Genomic DNA, 22,123 nt, shown 5'->3' with positions numbered 1-22,123 from the left:
ATGAGTTCTGTTAGGGTATCAAGACGCTTGAAAGCATGAAGTATCTCACTGTTTCTTACTAATCTGTCCATGCAGGATGGACTGGGGACTACAGAGTAGATGGAACTAAGTAAACCTGTGCTGCCACAGCTCTCCTTCTCTCATTGCAGTTGCATGACTAAAGCAAGGCAGAATAGCAGAGCTGTGGGAGGAGAGGTGTAGCCATGTGGACAAAAGTTGCCACTCTGGAAACATGATGCTTTGCATCTTTAATGTTAAGGTCAGGGAGCCTCTTAAGATACTTGAATGAAGTCTCTTCCCCACCACTGGAGAAAATGCATATGGTAGTTCTCAGTACATAGTGAGGATTTTCTGTTGTCAATATGAGGCCACTTTAGAGTAACTTTTTCTGATTCTCTTTTCATTAGTGCATACCTTGAAAGAAAGGAAGTTTCTTGATCTGTCACTTGTAGCCATCTGATTTGGATTTTTTCTTTTTCCTCAAGGTTGTCTTTTTTGACTGTGTATGAGGCTTGGGATTAAAAAGAGGTCCATTTCAGCAAATTTGATCCTGCCCTGGGCATTTATGGTTTTGTGGTTTAGGTTGTGCTACTTGGATGTGTTTGTGTTTGTAAAGATTGAAAATGATTGAGTATGTTCTGGAAAAAGTTTATTATATATACTTTTAGACTCAGATCCTTCGTTAGAAGGAATGATTCAACCTCTGGAAACAGGTAACTGCTTTTTTGCCATGTGGCTTTGTATTAGTGCTTGTGTTGGAGTAATATGAGTAGCTGCAGTTCATTTACAATAGATTGAGTCATTATTAGAGGAATTTTGTCTGCACAATAGAAGGTATCAGCTTGGTTTGCATGTTACTTGTTTGTGTGATGCTACAACAGTTGGTGTGTCAGCTTATAGATAACTCATCACCATCAATTCTTTAGCTCAAACACTTCCATGAGGAAGCTTTAAATAAACTTTAAAGATGCACTCTGAATTGAGGAGTGTAGTGAGTGTACCCAGAGGGGTGGTGTTCAGCATTGAGCCCCAAAGGTCCTTTTTGTTCTCTTATGCGTATTCAGTATTTTGCAGCTGTTCCTTTTATCATTTCTGGACACATTTTTCAATGGAGCCCTCATTAGTGAGCTTACACCCTAGGTGCACATGCCAGATTTACTATAGCAATCTTGAGCATTTTTTGTTCTCAAGAGGTAAATGCCATATTAGCAGGAAATCTTTGTAGCCTACAACACGAAATCATATTTAAGAGCTGTTAGGGCAGGATGGTTTATTTGTGGTTTTGTTTTGTTCGTGTGGTTTAGAACTTCAGTGATGCTCTAAAGTGATATGATGCTGGAATGCTTGCTGGCTTTCATATGGCAACCTTTCAAAAGAAACGCTGTCAAGTGCTGAAAATAACCAGCAGTTCTATATTGGTTTGCTCTCATTCGTATAAATAACAACAATAAGAACTAAATCATTGAACTCTTTCACATTTTCTGCTTTTTTCTGCTTCTAGACCATACTGAACGGTTTAGCTTTGGGTTTTTAGAGTAATGAACCAATGTTCAGTTTGCAGACATAGGAGGGGACAGCTTTATGTTCAAGCGGTCCACAGTTAATATATTGATGAACCGTTTTATGCATGTATTTTGCTTTAGTATAAAAACATAAAAACTTCAGACTCTATTTTTACACAAATTTTCCCTCATATCTTTTGAATAGATGCAGGTGGACTTTTTTGTTTGCATAAATGCTTTAAAATGCAAAATTCTTTTTTGTTACAAATTCTGAATTAACTTTCATACTTGAAAATAGAGTTCCATTTAATTGACAGCTAATTTTTTAGGAGTTAGTTATTTGGTTTGTATTAGGAAAATGATGACATAACTTGAACCTAGAAGTTTTACTCATGGCACTGTATTACATTGAATTAAGTTTCTCAGAGAAAGCTTAATATTTCAAGCTGACAGGTTTTGTGAAGTGTTTTAGACCATTGTCTCGTGTGTGCTGCATCTTGTTACAAAGGGGTTGTTGTGGGATAACGAGACTTTTTTTTTTTTTTGAGAAGTGACATTTGTAGAAAGATCTCTTGCTTAAATTAATCTGATTCCTATGGAAGCTTAAAACCACCAGACTTATGCATGTTGCTTCCTGCTTAATTTTGCAGGAAGGCTCAAAGTTAATAGCACATGCCTTCTGTTCTTACAGCTTCGCTCCATCATTTACTAGAATGTCTTCTCATTGCATTCTAAAATAAAAAGAATTTATAGTTAACTATATAAAAGATGTGGTTTGAAAAGGAGTGGTTGGATTGTTTGTTGATTGTTTTGGTTTTTTTTCCCCACAGAGTGAGTCATAGTGTGACTTAATATTGCATGCTTTAACATCAAGTATGTCCTCATAATTATATTACATTATTATTACTGACCTACATTTGGTAGAAAGGGAGAAAAACAAATGTTCGCTGCCTTGGCAGCTAGTCCTGTTGGGGGTGGAACTAAATAGATTTGTTCACTTAGTCAATTATCTGTTAGTATATGTAAATACTTACTTGTGTTCCCCTCTTTGTTTTCACATTAGGACTGCACCTGGCATTTAGGATTGAAGTGAAGTCTTTGTATCTTTTTGCGTACTATTTTCATGTTTACTTTTTAATTCCCCCTCCCCAGATACAAATAGTCCATCTGGAAAGGAAGGAAAGCCTGTAGAAAATGGAATCCTTGTGACTGAAGCACCTGGAAAGTTAATGCATAGGTGTGTAGTTTCTCTTTTTCTTTCTTTCTTTTTTTTTCTTTTGCTTTTTTCCATCCTGTTACTCAGTTGTGGACAAACAGTAGTTTGGTGTTTATGGTATTTGTTAGAGGAAGATGTATCATTCTGGATCCAGCAGCTGGAGAGAGGTGAGGCTGCTGCTGAGAGGTGAGGCTGCGGCTGCTCCATGGCTCCAGGTCCAACAGTAGCAAGGCTGAAGATGTACCCCCAGCAGGCACGCGCACATAGAGTGTACATACACACCACATGTATACATGGCCGGCCACATGGACCACGTACACTTAGACCACCCACACAAACACAGCACCACATGGCGTCATCCTGTTCCCATCTGTGGCTGAGCAGGATGGAGGTTCACTAGTGAGAATATAATATATGGGTATGTGCAAGGTGGATCCCTCCACTAGTTGGGTTCAGACACTCAGTCTGCCCAATAGCTGCCCCTGGATCCCAATCTCCCCAGTTGCTAGTGCCTGGGCATGTGAACCTTTGACGCTGCAGCCCTGCTCCAGTTGCTGGTACAGACTGTTGTGCGCACATGTCTGCACACACAGAGCTCTTGTGCTACTCTTCTTTCCATGTGAAGAAACAATTGTGTTGTAGCAAGATACCGTGGGTTTGGCTCACGTAAAAGGGAGAGTATCGTATTGGCTAGTCCAGCTTTCACACGCTTTCCCGAGGCTTCTGCAGTCTGACCTAGTACAGCTGCTGTTATGCTTGAGAGAGGCCAAAGGCAATCACTCTGATGATACCTTCCCAAAATCAATCTCATAGTCTATGCCTTATTCTTATGGTGCTCTAGAGAGACTGTATTTCTGGAAGCAAATGAGTGCCTGGAAGTACAATTGCCCATTTTGATGCCAGTGTGGGTACCCTTTTTGCACTTCAGCAGCTGCACTGATGCACAGCTGCTGTATATGATAATAGGGTTTGTAAAGGCTGATGTTGATAATTGCCAAGCATTTTTCTTCCGGGAGTTTGATTGCTCAACCAAGACTTCTTTGGCTGGCTAGCCTGTAACTTGTATCTGAAGATGGGTACTTCAGAACTGAATGCTATCAGAAGGGATTAGGAATGCATTGTGAAGGGAGGAGGGAAGCACTAGTAACTGCTGGCCTGACTGACGATGACTGGTTAGGAGATGGATTTATCACCAGAATAATGTAAGCCACTGACTTGGAGCTGTGGACTGTTGAAGTCTATTTATGAAGCAAACACCTGGCCTGTATCATGCTAAGACTGAAAAATAAATGTCTTCAAACAGGCAACTCAGTAACTCCTCAACATACAGCAGAGACACCGGGAAGTCACAGCACCAGAGCAGCACAGCAGAGCTGCAGAAGCCACTTGCTGAAAAGAATTCCTGGAAACTGACGGAGGCCGACACAGCAAAGACTGGGAGGGTAAGGTCTCCTGTTCCCACTTCCTGCACCCTCTTTCAGTTTCAGAAAAATCCACAGGGTTCAGAAGAAAATATCTTCCAAAGACCATGTAACTGGGGTGAGAAAGGTCTGAGTGGATTCTTGCTGCTTGTTGTGTAGTACTTCATGGAAGTGTTGCTGTACTCGCTGCTCCCAAAGCTGAACCCCGGGTTTGGTGCTGACACCAAAACTTTTATTTAAGATGATGGGCCTGACCACATCAAGGTTTAAAAGAAGAAATGAAAACCTTGAAGCTATTTCTCAGAGAGAGGTTGTGACAGATCAGGTGACGTAATGAAATCTGCCCTTCAGCGTAGGGAGCTGGAATTGACTCAGATGAATTTAAGCCAAGTTTCCACTGTAGACACAAGTGTCTAACCCCAGGATACCCAGGGCTTTCTGAGAAACCTGAGAGTGAGGTTCCTGGGAAAATGGCTGTTACACCTCCTAGCAGTGTTGCTTGAATCCTCTGGTTAAAGATAGATCATAGGATGCAAGCCATGTGCAACAAGGATTTAATTAAAGGCTATATTATCTTGAGGTAAAAAGAGAGAGCCAAAAACTGGAACTCCTCAGTGAAGTTTTTGGCTCTGCTGCTGATCCTCTGTGTTACTTCAGGCAGCTCTCTCCCAACCCTTCCCTTCCCTTGGAAGACAAGGGAAAGATGATGTGTGCCTGCCCTGGAGGGATGTTGCGTTTGGCAGGTCTCCATAGAACACTTTGCAGCTTGTGTTCCCAAGCAGTGGCTCTCTAGAGTGCAACTGTGTTTTTATGGCCTGGTACAGGGATACTGACTTTAAGTAGAGGTTGAAGAAGGGGGAATTGCTTGCTGGTTTTGAAACTTAATCTGCAAAATGAATTTTTTTTTCCCCCTTCTGTCTTCAGGTAAAGGCAACAGTATACTGGGACTACATGAAAGCAATTGGACTCTTTATCTCTTTCTTGAGCATTTTCCTCTTCATGTGTAATCATATAGCCTCCTTGTCTTCCAACTACTGGCTAAGTTTATGGACAGATGATCCTGTTATCAATGGGACACAGCAGTACACAAATGTCAGACTGGGAGTGTATGGAGCACTGGGAATTTCTCAAGGTTTGCTTACCTATTTTAAGATTAGCAGAATGTTTCTAATGCTCTTGGTGACCTTGTATCCCCAGAACTGCAGCAGCAGTTTGCTAAGGATTTGAGTGTAGTGTTTTTTTTGGTTTTTTTGCTTCGTAGAAAGATGAAAAACTTGAGTGAAAAAAAAAAAAAAGGCAAGTAAACCAACCTATAAAATTATTCAGTTAGTGAATATGGTTTTCATTCGTTTGTACCAAACAAGAATGAAAGTGGTTTGCAGGGGCTGATGAGCCAACAGTTGGTGACAAAATGTCTGACCCAGGAAGTGGCTCCTTGGCCTGTAAAGGAACGGTGCTAGCCTGGTTTGCAGGGACAGTTTGTCATAGGAGGCCATGGCTACGCTGCATCCCATGGCCTGCTTGAGCTGTGCAGGCTGGTATTTCCTGTGGCTGTTTGAGGGTTCATCCAAGGTACCATGGAGAGGCCAGCTCAGTGGCTCTTTATGTGTGGTCAAAGTTTGTTTGCCATGAAATCTAATACCCCAAGTACACCACTTCAGAATTGCCATAAAAATCCTGCAATAAAAATTAAATGCCACCTTAAGATTCAGTGGTCTTTACTCAAGGAAAGTGCTCAGATACTACACAAATTTTGTAATGGAGAAACAACTTCTTCCATGAGAGAAATGTGGTGTTTTCACTGATATTTTTTTTTAATTACTTGGAGTAATTGGTGAGTCTACCTGTCATGAACCCCAGTTCTCAGGATTATGTACTAGAGACGTGCTAATGCTGAGTGATAACAAAATGAAGGAAGATGTTTTGTGTGAGAGGTGGAAGCAGTTAAAAACAAGTCTTCTTTTTTAGGTATTGCTGTGTTTGGCTACTCGATGGTTGTGTCAATAGGGGGAATATTTGCTTCACGACACCTGCACCTTAACCTGCTGCACAATGTCCTCAGGTCTCCAATGAGTTTCTTTGAACGTACACCAAGTGGAAATCTGGTGAACCGTTTCTCTAAGGAGATAGATACCATTGACTCCACCATCCCACCAATCATTAAGATGTTCATGGGCTCGACATTTAATGTGATCGGGGCTTGTATCATCATTCTGCTGGCCACACCTATAGCTGCCGTCATTATTCCACCTCTGGGACTTGTCTACTTGTTTGTGCAGGTAGGGGATTTTACCTGGGGGCACTGGGACCAGCAGTCACTCATCCTCTGTTATTTAAGACCGTTCTTTTCTGACTCTGCACTGGGATGGATTTTAATGTGTTTGACTTGAGTCATGCTTGACTGACTGCTTTGCACGGTTTAGTGATTAGCTGATGTTAGCAGAGTATTTCCTTCCGTTGTCAAGTGTGGAATGACTTCTGTGCAGAATGTAATCCTTTAATACCTAAGCAGACTTTATAAAAATGCCAGTAGATTTTGAGGCAAATTTTGTATAGCTTGTTGCTCAGGGTCCAAATACAAAAAGTGCATGGGCTTTTCTAAAACTTGCTTCCAAATAAGAGTAGCCTTTAGAGGGGTACATGTGCATTGCTCATGTGCCTGTTTTTGTCAGAATATTGTTTACAGAGCAAGAGAAACGATGGCAGCCTTTCACTCCTGTCTTGTGTAGGCAGGGTGTGCTTGCTTCACTCTTGCTTTACTCTTAAAAATCTAGTAGAGCCAGTACAGATCGGAGAGAAGCAGCTGGGTTTTGACTTTGACTCTTGAATTAGTGAATCTATCAAGCTCCATTAGTAAACCTTAAAGGCAGCGATGTGTGTGTTTTCTACTGTTGAACTAAGCTTGGAGAGAAGAGAAAGAGGAGAAAAGGGCTATCGCATGAGATGGTTTGATTGGCGGTTGTTTAAAGACAACAGAGTGTATGTAATGGTATTTTTAGGCCTAAAAGTGTTGGAGAAGGCATGTATTCCCATGTGTGAGTTGAATCTCTGTAACTAACAGCCCAAATAGCAGGGAACTCTCTTACTTTTTTTTTTTTGTCTTTTCAGACACAGTCTGGATATAACCATAATTCTCATTTTGCAGAGATTTTATGTGGCCACTTCTCGCCAGCTCAAACGCCTTGAGTCTGTCAGTCGTTCTCCTGTATATTCTCATTTCAATGAGACCCTCCTGGGAGTCAGTGTCATTCGAGCCTTTGAGGAGCAGAAACGTTTCATAAAGCAGAACGACATGAAAGTGGATGAAAATCAGAAAGCCTATTATCCAAGCATTGTTGCGAACAGGTAACAGTGGGGTTGAAATATTGAAAGGTAGTTATATATGGAGGACATGGTTCTGCTGCCTGTGCTCCTTATCAATCACAGCTCTCAGCATAGTTGTCCAGGATAGGGAAGCCTGTGTGGACTTATCTGTTTCACAGATGTTTTGCTTAAACTTCTGCGATGGAAATAAGATTACTTCTGAATTTCTTTTCTTTCTGAGAGTTCCCGCCTTACTTCTGGGTAATATATTTTTAAAAGCTTTGATTCATTGATCCCAATGTTAACCGCAACTGCTTTCTGAACTAAGACAGGAATTTATGCACCTGAAAGGTTTATTAATTTTGGATGCCTCTAGCTTTGCATGCTGCTGGAGTAGAACCTCAAATGTCTTGCAGTTCCTGTGTCACTGGCAGTACACAGATGCCATATTACTAATCTTTTCAAAAACAAGATGTGTGACAGAACATTGGTTGGCCACATTCCTAATTCTCTGTGGGTGAATTTCCGGGAAGCTGCATTACATTTTTCTGTCTTGCAGGTGGCTGGCTGTCCGTCTGGAGTACGTGGGGAACTGTATTGTCCTCTTTGCAGCATTGTTTGCAGTGATTGCACGCAACAAACTCAGCGCAGGACTGGTTGGCCTCTCGGTGTCCTACTCACTGCAGGTAATCTTACCTTTTCTAAAAAAAAAAAAAAAAGCTCAGATTTGTAAGACTGCATCAGAAAGTCAGAACCTTGCTATCGTTTTGGAAGGAAAAGTAATATAAGGAACATAGGAAGAGAATAATAACTACAAATAGCATCTGGAAAGATGCTGGCAAGTTTGTTCTGTGTCTTGCTTCTGTGAGGGGATGTGGCTAAGCTGACTCATCCCCTGGATATTAAAGGCATCTGAACTTTTCTCCTGTCCAGCACTGATTAGCCAAGATCTTGTCTGTATTTATGTATTCCATGAACTTGCAGTGCTTTGGTTGTTTCGTGTTTTTTATTTATGGCAGGTAACATATTTAGTGTAAACTGCTTCTAGACTTCTTTTCTTTTTGCAGATTACAGCATACTTGAACTGGCTAGTTCGCATGTCATCTGAGCTGGAAACCAACATTGTTGCTGTTGAAAGAGTCAAAGAATATGCCGAAATGGAGAAGGAGGTACATTGAGTTGTCCACTAATGTGGTGGGTTGTCCCTGGCTGGATGCTAGAGGCCCACCAAAGCCACTCTATCACTCCCCATCCTCAGCTGGACAGGGGAGAGAAAATACAATGAAAGGTTCATGGGTCAAGATAAGGACAAGGAAAGATCATTCATCAATTACCATCACAGGCAAAACAGACTCGACTTGGGGAAACTACTTCAATTTATTACCAATCAAATCAGAGTAGGATAATGAGAAATAACACCCAGTCTTAAAAACACCTTTCCCCCACCCCTCCCTTCTTTCTGGGCTCATCTTCACTCCTGATTTTGTCTACCTCCTCCCCTGGAGCGGCACAGGGGGACAGGGAATGGGGGTTGCGGTCAGTTCATCACACGTTTCTGCCGCTCCTTCCTTCTCAGGGCGAGGACTCCTCACACTCTTCCCCTGCTCCAGCATAGGGTCCCTCCCACAGGAGACAGTCTTCCATGAACTTCTCCAATGTGAGTCCTTCCCATGGGCTGCAGTTCTTCATGAACTGCTCCAGCGTGGGTCCCTTCCACAGGGTGCAGTCCTTCAGGAACAGACTGCTCCAGCGTGGGTCCCTCTCTCCATGGGTCCACAGGTCCTGCCAGGAGCCTGCTCCAGCACAGGCTTCCCATGGGGTCACAGCCTCCTTCAGGCATCCACCTGCTCTGGCATGGGGTCCTCCATGGGCTGCAGGTGGAGATCTGCCCCATTGTGGACCTCCATGAGTTGCAGGGGGGACAGCCTGCCTCGCCATGGTCTTCACCATGGGCTGCAGGGGAATCTCTGCTCCAGCACCTGGAGCACGTCCTCCCCCTCCTTCTTTGCTGACCTTGGTGTATGCAGAGTTTTTTTTCTCTCACTCCTCTCCCCACTGCTGTTGCGCGGGGGGGCGGGGGTGCCCCTTCTTAAATGTGTTCTCGCAGCGGCGCTACCAGTGGCGCTGATGGGCTCGGGCTTGGCCTTGGCCAGCAGTGGGTCCGTCTTAGAGCCGACTGGCATTGGCTTTATCAGACACACTTCCTAGAACTTTTTCTCAGGTTCTGGTAGCAGACCAGTGTTTATACAGTTAAAAGCCTTTTTGTTTGGCACTGGCAGTGAATGCAGTGGGGTATGTTCTCTCTTCTCCCACCCTCTGTGGGAGGCTGGGGCAGCAGCTGTTTACTTTACCAGCTCGTTAATCTTGTAGTGCTTATGTCTGAGTTAAAATGCTTCTAGTTGCATGTCTGGCTTCCTCAATGGTTTCCTTACTGTGGTGGGGGTGTACAAGCAGGTTATCTGAGTACATGCTACCTGTACGATTCTGCCATTTGTAACAGGAAAGTGTATCCAGCAAGTGGAACTTGTGATAGCAAAAGCCCTTGGCTACATATACCTTTTCATCTGCCTTGGGGCAGCTCTTTCCCTCTCTTCCCATAATCATCACAATTCCTTTTGCAAACTACACACTAACAAGGATTTTTCTTAATTGCTTTCCTCGAGTCCTCTGAGACTGTGTCTGGTTGAAGGAAGAACTGATCAGATAAGTTTGTGTGGTTCTTTCAGGCTGAATGGAGTATTGAACAAACTGCCCCAGCGAGTACCTGGCCCGAGGAAGGGAAGGTTGAGTTTCGAGGCTATGGTTTACGTTACCGGGAAGACTTGGATTTGGTTCTGAAAAACATAAATGTTACCATAAATGGGGGTGAGAAGGTAATGAATCTGAATTTATAGTAGAGTGTTTCTGTTTATAAGTCTGCATGCATAAGCCAAAGAGGTCTAACCCTGTTCTGTAGTGTGTCTTGGGTCCTTAAAAACTAAAAGAGCTTCTGTAGAATCAGTCTTATTGTAACTGGCAGATATAGTGGGCTATTATCTTTTTCAAGGTGTGTCCTGCATCATGGCATAAAGATACATTATGTGGGCTTGTGAAGTATCTTTTGGTCTGGTTTCATAAGGAAGTGAGGTTTATGCTGTCGTCTCGTCCCTTCCCAGGAAATTTTGCTAATTTGTTTTCCGTAAGCAAAGAGGAGGGCAGGTCGCAGAGAGATTACATTAATTATAGTCTCAAGAAAATGAGCTACTAGGTAGAGCGGGGAAGCCCTGATCTAGTGAGGCAGAAGTTGCAAGGTGAGACTCTGCAGGAAAAAAATGGGACTTCAGAGTAGGTGCTCTGGATCTAGCCAAACTGATGGTGATATATGTGTGTCTCTCCTCCTGCTTCCTCGCACATGCGCTCACGTGCATTCCGCCCCAGTCCTATGTGGATTCTCTGATGTCTAATAATAGTGTGATCTTGCATGGCAGCATAAAAGGTAGCTGCAAGACAGATCTACTGTTCGGCTTCCTTATTTGTGGTATCCAACTAGGCATTTGCTTTTTTCCTGAATGCACTCTTTCTACCTACAAATTCAGGCAGAATACTACCTCAGGAGTGGTTAGAAAGGGCAGATGGCAAGAGATACACCAACCAACCGAAGCAGAAATCTTTTATATTTATTAAAAAAAAATAAAAAAATTGGTGAAGGCTTCAGTCTAGCTGGGAACCATAACATACAGATGAAACTGAGTGCTTTTGGTATATTTTTGCTAGAAATTCAAACAAGCTAAATGTCAAGTCAGCAATTATAACTGTGAAGCATGAACCAAACAAAAAGGATTAGGGAAACCTTGGCCTGCTCTACCCAATTCCATTTGCCTTTCTAGAAAAATTGAAGATTTCTGTGATTGGATTGCAAATTCTTACTGCTTTTTGTTCTTGTTTTTTCATATCCAGTGATTTATCTTCCCCTTTGATCAGCCTCAATTTGTTATGCTGTTTTGGGGTGTTGATAGCCCAGCAAATATGACAACCTTCTGAAAATGTGTCAGTTGCAGGTAGATGCTTGGAAATGCTTTAACTCTTCCCCAGAGCAAGTTGTTCCTGTATTTCTTCCCAACAGATTGGAATAGTTGGAAGAACGGGAGCTGGAAAATCCTCACTTACTTTAGGTTTGTTTCGGATTAATGAAGCAGCTGAAGGAGAAATTATTATTGATGGAGTTAATATTGCAAAGATAGGGCTCCATGACTTGCGGTTCAAGATTACCATCATCCCTCAGGTAGGTGCGAAATCCTGCCATTACCAGAACTTTTTTTGTAACAATACTGCTTCTGTAATATACTGGGGAGAATGTATTTATTCCTTTTCTACCTATAGGTATGAAGTTGAGTCATTTCAGCATGCTGTTTCATGGGCTTGAAACCAAGCTTTTTTGCTAGACTGGCTTCGATTTGCTTGTGCTGGGTAACAAGTAGGAGCTTGACTATGGCCAAGCTGTGGTGTGGAAGGAAAATCTTGGCCTTTGGACTCACGGGCTTTGTCAGCACCCCATGCTGATCACTTAAATCCTATAAACAGCTTAGCCTGAGTGGGGAGGTCTGATCCCAGCTGAACATCCCTTAGTTAACTGGGACCACTGCTCTTTTGGCCAGTAGAGGGAAAGTAGAATCTGAGTATTTCCACTTGTGGAGAGCCCTCAGGGGAGTTTTTCTAGAGATCAGTTTCCACTTTAATTTTAGTTCCATTTTTCTTAGAAATGGAGTGAAGTTACTGCATGGTCTAGTTGTGAGGGATTGGGATTTTGCGTTGCTATTTCAGGCTTGATATGCACTCTTTGGGTCTCTGTACAAAGCATTCTGACTTTGGCAGGATCTCGTGAGCGAGGTGTGCAGTACTGTTTGCTCACAGAAACCTGTACATAACCATCCCAGTTTAGCCCAGCAACTGTGGGTTTGGTCATCCAAAACATCTGGAAATGCAGTTTCACAAGCACTGGACTTACAGTCTCAAGTCTTGTTCTTTCTTTGTGGCCTTTATTGCCTGCCTGTTCTGATTCAAAGTAAGACCATATAATGTATTTATATAAATCACTGTTGGAACATGCTGGCAAAAACAAGTGAGCGCACTGCAAGAGGTTTTCTGCACCACTTCTTTTGGAAATCTGGGGGGGGATTTCGCTTTCTCCTTTTGATCACTTTGCATCAGACTGACACTACTAGGTCAAAAGTATTTCCAAAGTAGTATTTCTCCATGTCCAAGAAAAAAATGCATTCATTTCATTAATACTGCAGCTGAAGACTTTTGAAATATTTAGAGATGGTGTAATTCCCGAAGAAGTGGAAAGCTGACCTAGTCGTCCCTGCTGACAGAAGGTTGGGCAGGGAGTGCCTGTTTTTTAACTTAATAGCCCAGAAAAAAGAAAGTTGTCTGTGGTTTTGTTCCCCCCCCCCCGCCCTTTCCTTCTGGATTCATGAGTTGCTGACTCATGGAAAGATCCGGAGTGCCAGAGTCTGCAGAGGGCAGAGGTCAGGCCCCCAAGAGGAATAAGGGTGAGGGAGAATAACTTGTTACTGGAAAAAGTGAGGTCTCACTCCTAAATTCAGTAATTAGCTCACTTGCAACTGCGTCTGGACATGTTGTTTTCCTTTCACTATCTAAGAAATATTTTTGGAGTACTTGCCATGTTCTGTGTACATTGTCCATTACCTCTTTCTATGACTAGGATCCAATATTGTTTTCTGGCTCTCTGCGTATGAATCTTGATCCTTTTGACCAACACTCTGATGAAGACATTTGGAGGTCTTTGGAATTGGCTCACTTGAAAAACTTTGTATCGTCCCTTCCTGATAAACTTAATCATGAGTGTGCTGAAGGTGGAGAGAACCTCAGGTACGTCAAAGAACCATGCTTGTGAAAATTGCCTTGAGAACTAAATGAGAGCTCGGAGAGGTGTGCCTGTACCCTCCCATCTGCAACTAAACTTTTCATTTCCAGAAGCCTTACAGCTTGCCTTGGACAGTATGTAGCTAGACTCTAGCAATAGCAATGCAGTGTAGGGCTTCCCCCCTCCGGCCCTGTATGAGAATCTGGGGAGGGAGTTGGGGAATTCGTAATGCATGACCAGGCAATCGACCAACTAAGTTTTACTCAACATGTTTTAAACTTTCGAGTTTGGGAATTTAAAGTAATTGAAGAAATACTGAGAATGCTGTGAGGTTTGACAGCTTGGGCAGTCTTGGAAACGATTTTAGTAGCAGCAGCAGCCTGCTATTTATAGTGGATGCTCTGAACTTACCATGGCTCTTGCCCAACAGATGCAGTTTTTCTAAGGGAGTGTCAGCTTGGTTTTTATACTGTAACAGGGATATACGTTCAGTCCATAGAAACCATTTGAAGTCCAGACTTCAGCACTGCATTGATTCAGTGAATCAGCCTGATGCAGTTATGCTGAAACCATTTGTAGTGTATTCTCTTATTATGTTGACAAGACTGCATTGTGAGGGGGATGTAGTTTCAGATGCTGTTAGATACTCTGCAGTGCAGTAGTAAGACTGACCTTATCTATTTTGCTGGGTTCTTGGCACCTATACTTCACAGGAGTTTTTACAAGGAATTGTTGGGCTTCAAAATGAATACTGCAAGCTTGTTCTGACTTTTTTTCCCTACCTTCCCATCCCATCTGTGTAGTGTGGGACAGCGCCAGCTGGTGTGCCTGGCACGAGCACTGCTCAGGAAGTCCAAAATCCTGGTTCTAGATGAAGCCACAGCTGCTGTTGATCTTGAAACAGATAAGCTTATACAGTCAACAATAAAGTCTCAATTTGAAGAATGTACGGTATTAACTATAGCACATCGTCTGAACACAATCATGGACTACACAAGGTAACGTAATACCATTTTTATCTTGAAGAATGGCACCTGTGACCTGCTTTGTGCTCTACATAAATGAGCATCTTTGTGTTAGCTAAATGTTTACCAGTGCATTTTTAGCCACCTCTCCCCAGAGCTGCTGGAATCCCTGTTTTGACGGATGGGGGTGTGAGTTTTCTGGCTTACGGTGGCTGTACTTGGCCTTGGGAGCTCCTCTGATCCCTTTGTTGCACTGCTGTTATGCCATTCCTGCCCAGGCAAACCAGGAAGGGGAGGAAGGCGAGGATAGGAGTCTATTCCTGAGTCTTGACCTAATTTAGGCACAGCTGGAAGAGGCATCGGAGCTTTAGGGAGCTCATACCCTAAACTAGGCACAGACAGCATAAGGAATCAAAGGGGCAGGTCCTGCACTTGTCTGAAGTTTATTCAACATTTCTCTTCCCATCACTGTTGGTTATAGTTCATACAGCTTCCCTCATCCTCAGCTGCCTTGCTGAGGTGTGGTTGAAGGCAGGGTTTTTATATTGTAATTTCAGTTTTAAGCTCCCTTGTCCTTTTATCACAGAATGGCAGAGAGCAAAGTGACCAGCGATAAGATTTTTGTGTACTTTTGTAGACCTCTCTTTGTGCTGTGAATAGTGAAAGATAAGAGCCAGGAGCATTGCCTGCGCCAGGCCCAGCACCAGCAGTACTGTCACCAGATGAACACCCAATTCAGTCACAGCAGCAGCACCTGCTAAGGGCTTCGCGAGCCAGTGCCTGGCCAATTAGTGGAGGTAGCTGAAGGCAGTGTTTTAACTGTGAGCTGACTTTACTGACTATCATGACTTGCTTTGTAAACTTCCTAATTCCAGTTGCACGTTTGTTTTGCATAAGCTATGTTTCGTTTGTATTTTGTCAGCAGAAGCTGTGTAACAGCAGTTGATGTGGTGCAGTATTATGGGAAGGTTATCCCAGATCTTGCAAGGTCTTGGGGGCTCTCGCTCACCTTGACAAGAAGTGCTGCCATCTAGTTTCTGGCTGGCTCAGAGCACAGGCAAAAGTCTCATGGCTGCCTGCAAATCACTGGGTAAACATATGCTACATAAAAAATAGACCAGCCAGACTGTCTGTGATCAGGTTAGGAAGGCCAGAGTTGAGAACCTCTGTCCATTATACAGTCTGGACTGTCTTTGCTTACATATAGTGGCTATGCTACAGTCAGTTTCTGTATGTACATATACATCTATGTGTTCATTGGCTTTCTGGATCTTCTTGTGACCTTTTTTTTTTTCCCCCTTGTTTTACAGAGTTTTAGTCCTGGACAGAGGAGAAGTGGTGGAGTGTGGTAGCCCAGACCAGCTACTTCAGGAAAAAGGCATTTTCTATAGCATGGCCAAAGATTCAGGCTTGGTGTAGCATTTGAAGTTGGTTAGTTTGCGTGGGGAAGAGGGAGGTGATACATTCAGAGAACTGTAACTTCCCCTGAGCTGGCATGAACCATACAGTTCAGTTTCAGACCTAGTGAAGTCAGCCAGAGTATGGCAATGGAAGTAACATAAAAATGCAATTTTTTTCCTTTTTTTTTTTATTCTCCTTAGTACTGATTTTAGCCAGTGTTAGGAGAAGCACATACACTGTGCAAAACACTTCAGAGACTTTTAATTTTTGCCTGAAATCTGTCATTATATGCTCAAATGTAAGGTGGAGTGATTCATCCGAGAAGTTCAGAAAAGCTTTCTTTTCATCTGCTCTTATGTTCTGAAACCTCCTTTTTTTTGTTGTTCAAAACATTTTTGCAAATGCTAGTTTTTTGCTTGTTTGCTCATTCCTCATTTGATGAGCCATCTATTGTGGGATGCACTTGGAACATTTTGTGGCATAGTACTATAGTCCAAAGGTTTTTCTTCTTGTGAAATAACATGTGTGCCAGACTTTCTCATTATGGCATTTACTGTACGTGGTTAATGCTTTTATGCATTCTCCTAAAGGTTTCATGTGTTTACAGTGTATAGCAGCAAGTTCACTATAGTAAGTCAGTAGTGCTGATGTGAAAAAGCACAGTCAACTTCAAAGCAGTATTTAAGCATGTCTAGAATGACAATCACTCCAAAACCAAATCCGTGCAGCGGTTGGTGTGTTGCAGTATGCAGTACCTGATCTCACACCCGGTCACTCAGGAATTCTGACTTGGGTGGCAAATCCTGGTGATGCCTGTGGGGACTAGGCTGAGAAGTGAGGATTTTCCTGAGTGGAGGTTGCAGGCTCAGCATGACATTGATTGTAATACCCTTGGCTTTGGCAGTTCTGTGCTTTAGTAAAGCTCTGCCACATCAAGGACCATTAGCCTTATATCAAAGAAACATGCCCTTCATGCTGCAGGGCATTTGTGGGAAACTGTTCTGTTACAGTTGTTTAAAAACAGTAAAATATTTTTTTTTTAAAGTTGTGTGTCAGAGAGGTCTGACAATTCAATTAGCAATGGGGTCCTGTTCTCAAGATCTACGTTGAATGTTCAGTTTTCTGTGGGAAGAAAAAAGTTACTTTTCTCATGTTCTGATTAGTCTTATTTTAAAGGAAGATGCTGGAAGAAGGCAAACTGAGTCAGACGGACCCAAGTACTCAGCACTCTGAGAATGTGGACTTCTGTGAATGATATTGCTGACCTTAATACTAGACAATTGTCTTCTTTAGAGTAAAGCTATTTATTTTTTTGTAAATTATGACTCTGAAATTGAATAGACTGAAATTTTCTTTGGTATTTTTTGTAATGACTGTACAAATATTTGCAAAGAACTTGCAGTAAAAAAAAATGTTTGAAAGATAACATGGTTTGTCATTTCTTGCTTTGTATTTGACAAAAGGTTAGCTTTGTCAGTTCAGGTTTTTGCCTTGAAAATAGAAATTATTGCTACTGCGTTAGACTAGCCAGGCTGCTAGGCCTGATGTCTGGGGGGTATTAGGGTAGGTGAGAAACCTTCAGTGCAAATAATCGTGTGCTCTGATAGGGCTGGATCACATCTCATGGTTTCTCTTGTAATTTGAGTACTGCAGTTTGTTGAGCGGACCAGGTAATAACGGTGGATCAGTAGAGCAGGTTTCAGCGGTGCTGTGGACCTTTGTCATACCCATGGCCTATGTCTGCACATTTCCTGGGCAGCTTGGTGTTAATTTCCTCCGTGGAAATGGAAGGAGCAAGAGGTGATTTGGGAGTTTGGGGAGGAGCGGTGGTTTTTCAAATCACCTAACACTTATGCAGCATTGTGATGGACAGAAGGGTGGAAAGATTGGCGCAAACGGTTAGTAAGGAATGGAGTACAGAGCAGAGCAATGAGCTTGTCAGCTAAGGTGTGTGGCTGGTATTGTTTTGCTCAGCTGCATTGAAGTGGAGACAGATCTGTCTCTGCAGAGGAGACCCAGAGGAGGAACTGTGAATACCACCATGAGACCTTTCCTGCTTGGGGACAGTCATCCTCCAGGGACACTTTGTGATCCTTCCCCTTCCATGCCCTCCTAGGAGAGCCCTGGGAAGGAAAGGGGAGAGGGGCCACTGGCATTGGACAACCAGACAGTAAGGCTCCCTGTGCTCTCTCCTTGCCTGTGCAAACTAGTTACTGCCAGCACCCTCCTGAAGGCAGAGCTGCGGAGATCATCCAGTGAAGAAATTCAGACAGGATTTCAAATACCTTTGAAAAGTCTTGTGGGTTTAGTGTGGCTCATTACTGAGATGGGGACTCTGCAAGTACTCCGCAGGTTTGGGATTGAATTCAAAGGAAGATGTATAGCTAGAGTTCTTACTTCGGTGGAAACTGGTTTCTTATTCAAGGAAATGATGCTTTCCATTGCACACTGATTAACAGAGATTTACAAGCCTTAACATATTCATATGAGTAAGTCCTTTGAAAACAATAAAACTATTTAGGAGCATGGTTTGTCTGAAATACAGAACTTGCAGAATTACGCTTCTGCTGTGTAGAATGTTTGCAATGGAGTTATCTGTGTAGGAATGACTTAAACTGCATTTGCAATCTCAAAGTGGGTACACTGGAAAGTGTTGCTGGATGTTCTCTGTCCTATTCATGGCCTGTTTGTCATCATTTGGGGAACTACATGTCCAAAATGCTGTATTTTGCAGGATAACCTTCTAAATAGTGCAGCAAGGGGTCGGAAGACTGCTCTTTGTGCGTGCTTTAGTCTTGTTCTTTTTCAATGATGTGGTTGTTAACATGCATCACTGTGTGCTCCCAGTTTTATATATTTATACACTTGCTAGCACAAACCGTTCTGCCCCAGCACTGGAGTAGATACTCTTTCCTGTTTGCCCTAAATACCTGTCAGTGCTTTGTACTGTTGCTGCATTGATTCATGATCCTGATTCCAAATGTCTGTCCTCATAAAAGTGATGAATATCTTGTCTGGATGTAACTTGAACAAAATTGTATTATGCATGATGAGGATCAGTCTGAACTAACCTTTACTGCACACAGAGCTAGCTGAACAAATGCAGCTGTGTTCCCACAGAACCTGTGTGTAAGAGCAGTGTCATATAGGTACTTTGGGGTGCCTTGAGGTAGGAGCAGTATGGCTGTGAGATCCTGGTTCAGCTAGGAAAGAGAGGGCCGTATACTGATCCTGCATGCAGTGTTACTGGGACCAATTGCAGAAAATGATACAACTTGCTGCAAGGTAAGGTATTAGAATCTTGCATTAAAACAAGGAGATTTTAATCTGTTTTCATTTTAGTGTGTGTTTGGATCTAATGCTTATTTAGTAGTCAGGACACTTTCAGCACTTCTGGGTAAGTGACATCTAGCCTGACTGGAAGTGATCTCTGGTGCCATCCAGCAGGGACCGGGGTGTTACAGCCCAGGGCCGAGAGCCTTCCCTCCAGCTGTTGCACGGCGGGGAGGGGGCAAGCGCTAGTAAATTCAGGGGTGTGACACTGGATTCCAGCAGCTGAGCTCAGAGTCATGTGGCAGACACCTATTTTCTTTGAATGCCTTGATGTCACATATATGCCTTTATGCAGCAAAGCTAATGCCAGCTCTGAAAGATGGCATCTAGGATAGGAGGTGGGAACTGTCCTGGGAACGTGTACTGCAACGAGCAGCTTAGCCCTTGGGTAGAATTTGAGCTGAGCACCTTCATCCAGCTGCTGCAGAGCAGGGTTTCCCTGAAATGTATTGCGCTCTCAGGGCCTGAGTTCATCCTGTTCTCGTCCTCCAGGTCCCCTCCTGGTGAAGAGAGACTTATCTGCCCACCAGGAGGATCTTCACAGCTGGTAGGTAGCCTTGTGCTTCTGTAGGTGGGTAGCTTCTCACTTCATACAGAGTGTGTGGAAGCCGAGCTGCATGGTTTTCCTCCTTTCTTCTTCTTTTTTTGATAAAGATGGCACAATTAATTTCATTTAGATCAGCAGAAAAAAATGGAAACCTTATTTAGCTTCATTGCTGGCTACTTTTGTGTATTTTGTGCAAAATTTGCCAAATACCTGTCAGGCCTGAAAGTAAGTGGCCAGACTTGGTATCCTTGCTCTTACCTGGAGAAAGGCTGTGCTGCTCTCCAGTTTGTTCCCTCCTCTTTGCCCTATGGACCCTTTCTTCCAGCCTTTGAAAGGCCCTTACCTTTCAAAGCAAGGCTCTTACCTTTCTCTTGGAACCATTTTGTTCTGGTCTGTTCACTAAAAGGTTAAGGATCTGTGAAACCAGTTCAGACCCTGCTGTGCTGTATCTTCTATCTTACAGCAGTCATGTGTGTGCCACTGCAGCCCATGTGAAGCTAGTGTTGTTAATAATAATAATAAACATTAACATATTTATTATAAACATGTTAATATTTACAAAAGAGCAAAAGAAAGCTGTTGAAAACTGACAGATTATGTGCTGCAACATGGAAGATACCTCACATCTGGAAGAGCTGATTCTGCTGGAAAGACAGCTCAGGTTTTTCAGGAGACCTGCAAATAGTGCCCTAGTTCTTCATGTGTGTGAATACAGCTACTGCTGTAAAACTCTTGAGAGTTCTCTGAAGATACCCTTTAGTGGTTCAACAGCAATGTAGCACAGGAATGGTTGAGCTCTGGGTCGCTGATGCCTTTAACATTTTGGCATTCCTGTTTGTTTTTCTCTCCTACATATGCTGTGCTTTCGCTTTGTTTGAGATAGCCTTAAATGAGGAGGAAAAAGGAAAGAAAAACAAAAGTAAATTAACTTGGCATTGAAAACCCTAACTCTTGATGTCCAGATCGGACAGACAACTGGAACAGTGAAAGTACTGATTAAGCTCTTGACCTCATTTCATACGATTGCATGGGAGTCCTATACTGGCTCAGCTGGCAGAGCAGGCGGCCTGTGTGGAGTGGGTGGCTTTGAGGAGGAAACGTGGCCATGGGTAGGTGCTCCGGCTGGGCTGTCTCCCAGGGGCTGTGTAGCGGCGAAGGTTGCTGGCTCCCAAACTCCCTGGTCTGGGTTCTGCCTCCATTGCCAGTGGCGTGGCCTGGCCTGGCCACCCAGCAGCAGCCCGCCTCAGGCGGCAGCACAGCTCAGCCTGCCCGGCCGAGAGGGTGGGTGCAGATACGGGTTCTCCCACACAAATGCAGGGACGTTGTGTGTTCTTGCTGTGGTTTGGGTAAAAACTTTTTTTTTCTCTAAAGTCCCTACTGGACCTAGAGTGAAACACTTGTTTTGCTCCAAAGGGAAAAATAGATTTGGAAAGCCACTGAAATGTTAATAAACCCTCCTTTAGATTGGTGGATTTTATTTGGACTTTGAGTGGGTAGCTAATGCTGAGCTAAACACAGCTGCTCTGTGTATGTTGCACTTACGCTGCACTTAAAAACTAATGCTGCGAAAGTGTAGACGGGGCAAGTCCAGGTGTTCCTCTTGATCAGCTCTAGACATTCAGATTACTGGAAGTGTTGGACAGACTTTTATTTCTTAATATTTAAAGTTTCTTTAGATCAGCTTATGAAATAGGCTGTTAGCATAGTTCTGAGCCTCCCGTAGTTACCTCCTGTGCTAATTGCATAATTCAATCAAATCAGTCTAATCTAGGAAGAAGTACCTTTGCAAAGACCTAGCAGACCTGTCCATTTAAATGCTGCTTTCTGTTCATTAACCAGATTTTCAAGAGGGGATGGTATCTCCAAGCATTAACTCCTTTATATATTTTGCTTTAACCAACTTCCAGGTAACTTCCTTGTGATGACTATGACCTTTTCTGTGAGACTTGAGCTCCCGATTTGTCACTTACTTACAGTACCGCTTGGACATAAAGTTGGGGACTCTGGCTCATGTGAAACACGGGGTTTTATGTCACATGTAATTTTAGGAATCCCTTTTCTTTTGCCTTTTCAGCACAGCTTGATGTGTGAAAGCTGATGTTATTTTTGCTTGTGCTCTTACTTTGTGCAAGCCAACAGCAAAACTGTGCCCTTTCAAACTTTAATAGTGTGAAAGTATGTTTTGATTATTTTCTCCTTCTGCTGCCTTCTTTCTTCATTACCAACTTAGGAACGGAAAGCGAGCATTTAAAACATGTTTATATCAGAGATTATGGTATGCTAAAAGATGTTTCAGAATTACCCAGCAGCATGGGTGCTTCTGTTTCTTTGACCTCAGTTACAAAAGAAAAATACCTACCTTAGATCTCACTAGTTCTAAATGTTCCTGGTTTTGAGAGTCATTGATAAACCTTTAGAGTGCTCATAACTTGTACCTGTTGCTTGAATTTGTTTTTTTTTCCCTCTGCTCTTGAGTAAGGTTTGGAGAAAATAGAGGGAAAAAATCGCCTCTTTCCTGGTATTTGAGCACCAGTATGGCAGCAGGCGTTGGACTGCGATACCTTAGGCA

General features: G+C 43.0%; 1 protein-coding gene across 1 annotated transcript; it reads left to right on the top strand.

The window, feature by feature from the left end:
• Positions 1-683: 683 nt before the first annotated feature.
• LOC104257536 (multidrug resistance-associated protein 1) lies at positions 684-17,016 on the top strand. Its single transcript, XM_059826644.1, has 13 exons — positions 684-713; positions 2,655-2,739; positions 4,022-4,160; positions 5,064-5,291; positions 6,128-6,418; positions 7,285-7,484; positions 8,002-8,128; positions 8,510-8,611; positions 10,169-10,315; positions 11,545-11,703; positions 13,147-13,313; positions 14,112-14,306; positions 15,584-17,016. The coding sequence occupies exons 1-13, from the start codon at positions 692-694 to the stop codon at positions 15,690-15,692; spliced, it is 1,971 nt and encodes a 656-aa protein (XP_059682627.1). The 5' UTR covers positions 684-691; the 3' UTR covers positions 15,693-17,016.
• The last annotated feature ends 5,107 nt before the right edge of the window (positions 17,017-22,123 follow it).

The sequence above is a fragment of the Gavia stellata genome, chromosome 18 (genome assembly GCF_030936135.1).
Source record: "Gavia stellata isolate bGavSte3 chromosome 18, bGavSte3.hap2, whole genome shotgun sequence".
NCBI lineage: Eukaryota > Metazoa > Chordata > Aves > Gaviiformes > Gaviidae > Gavia > Gavia stellata.
The sequence above is the reverse complement of the archived record's forward strand: the minus strand, read 5'-3'. Positions and strand labels throughout refer to the sequence as shown.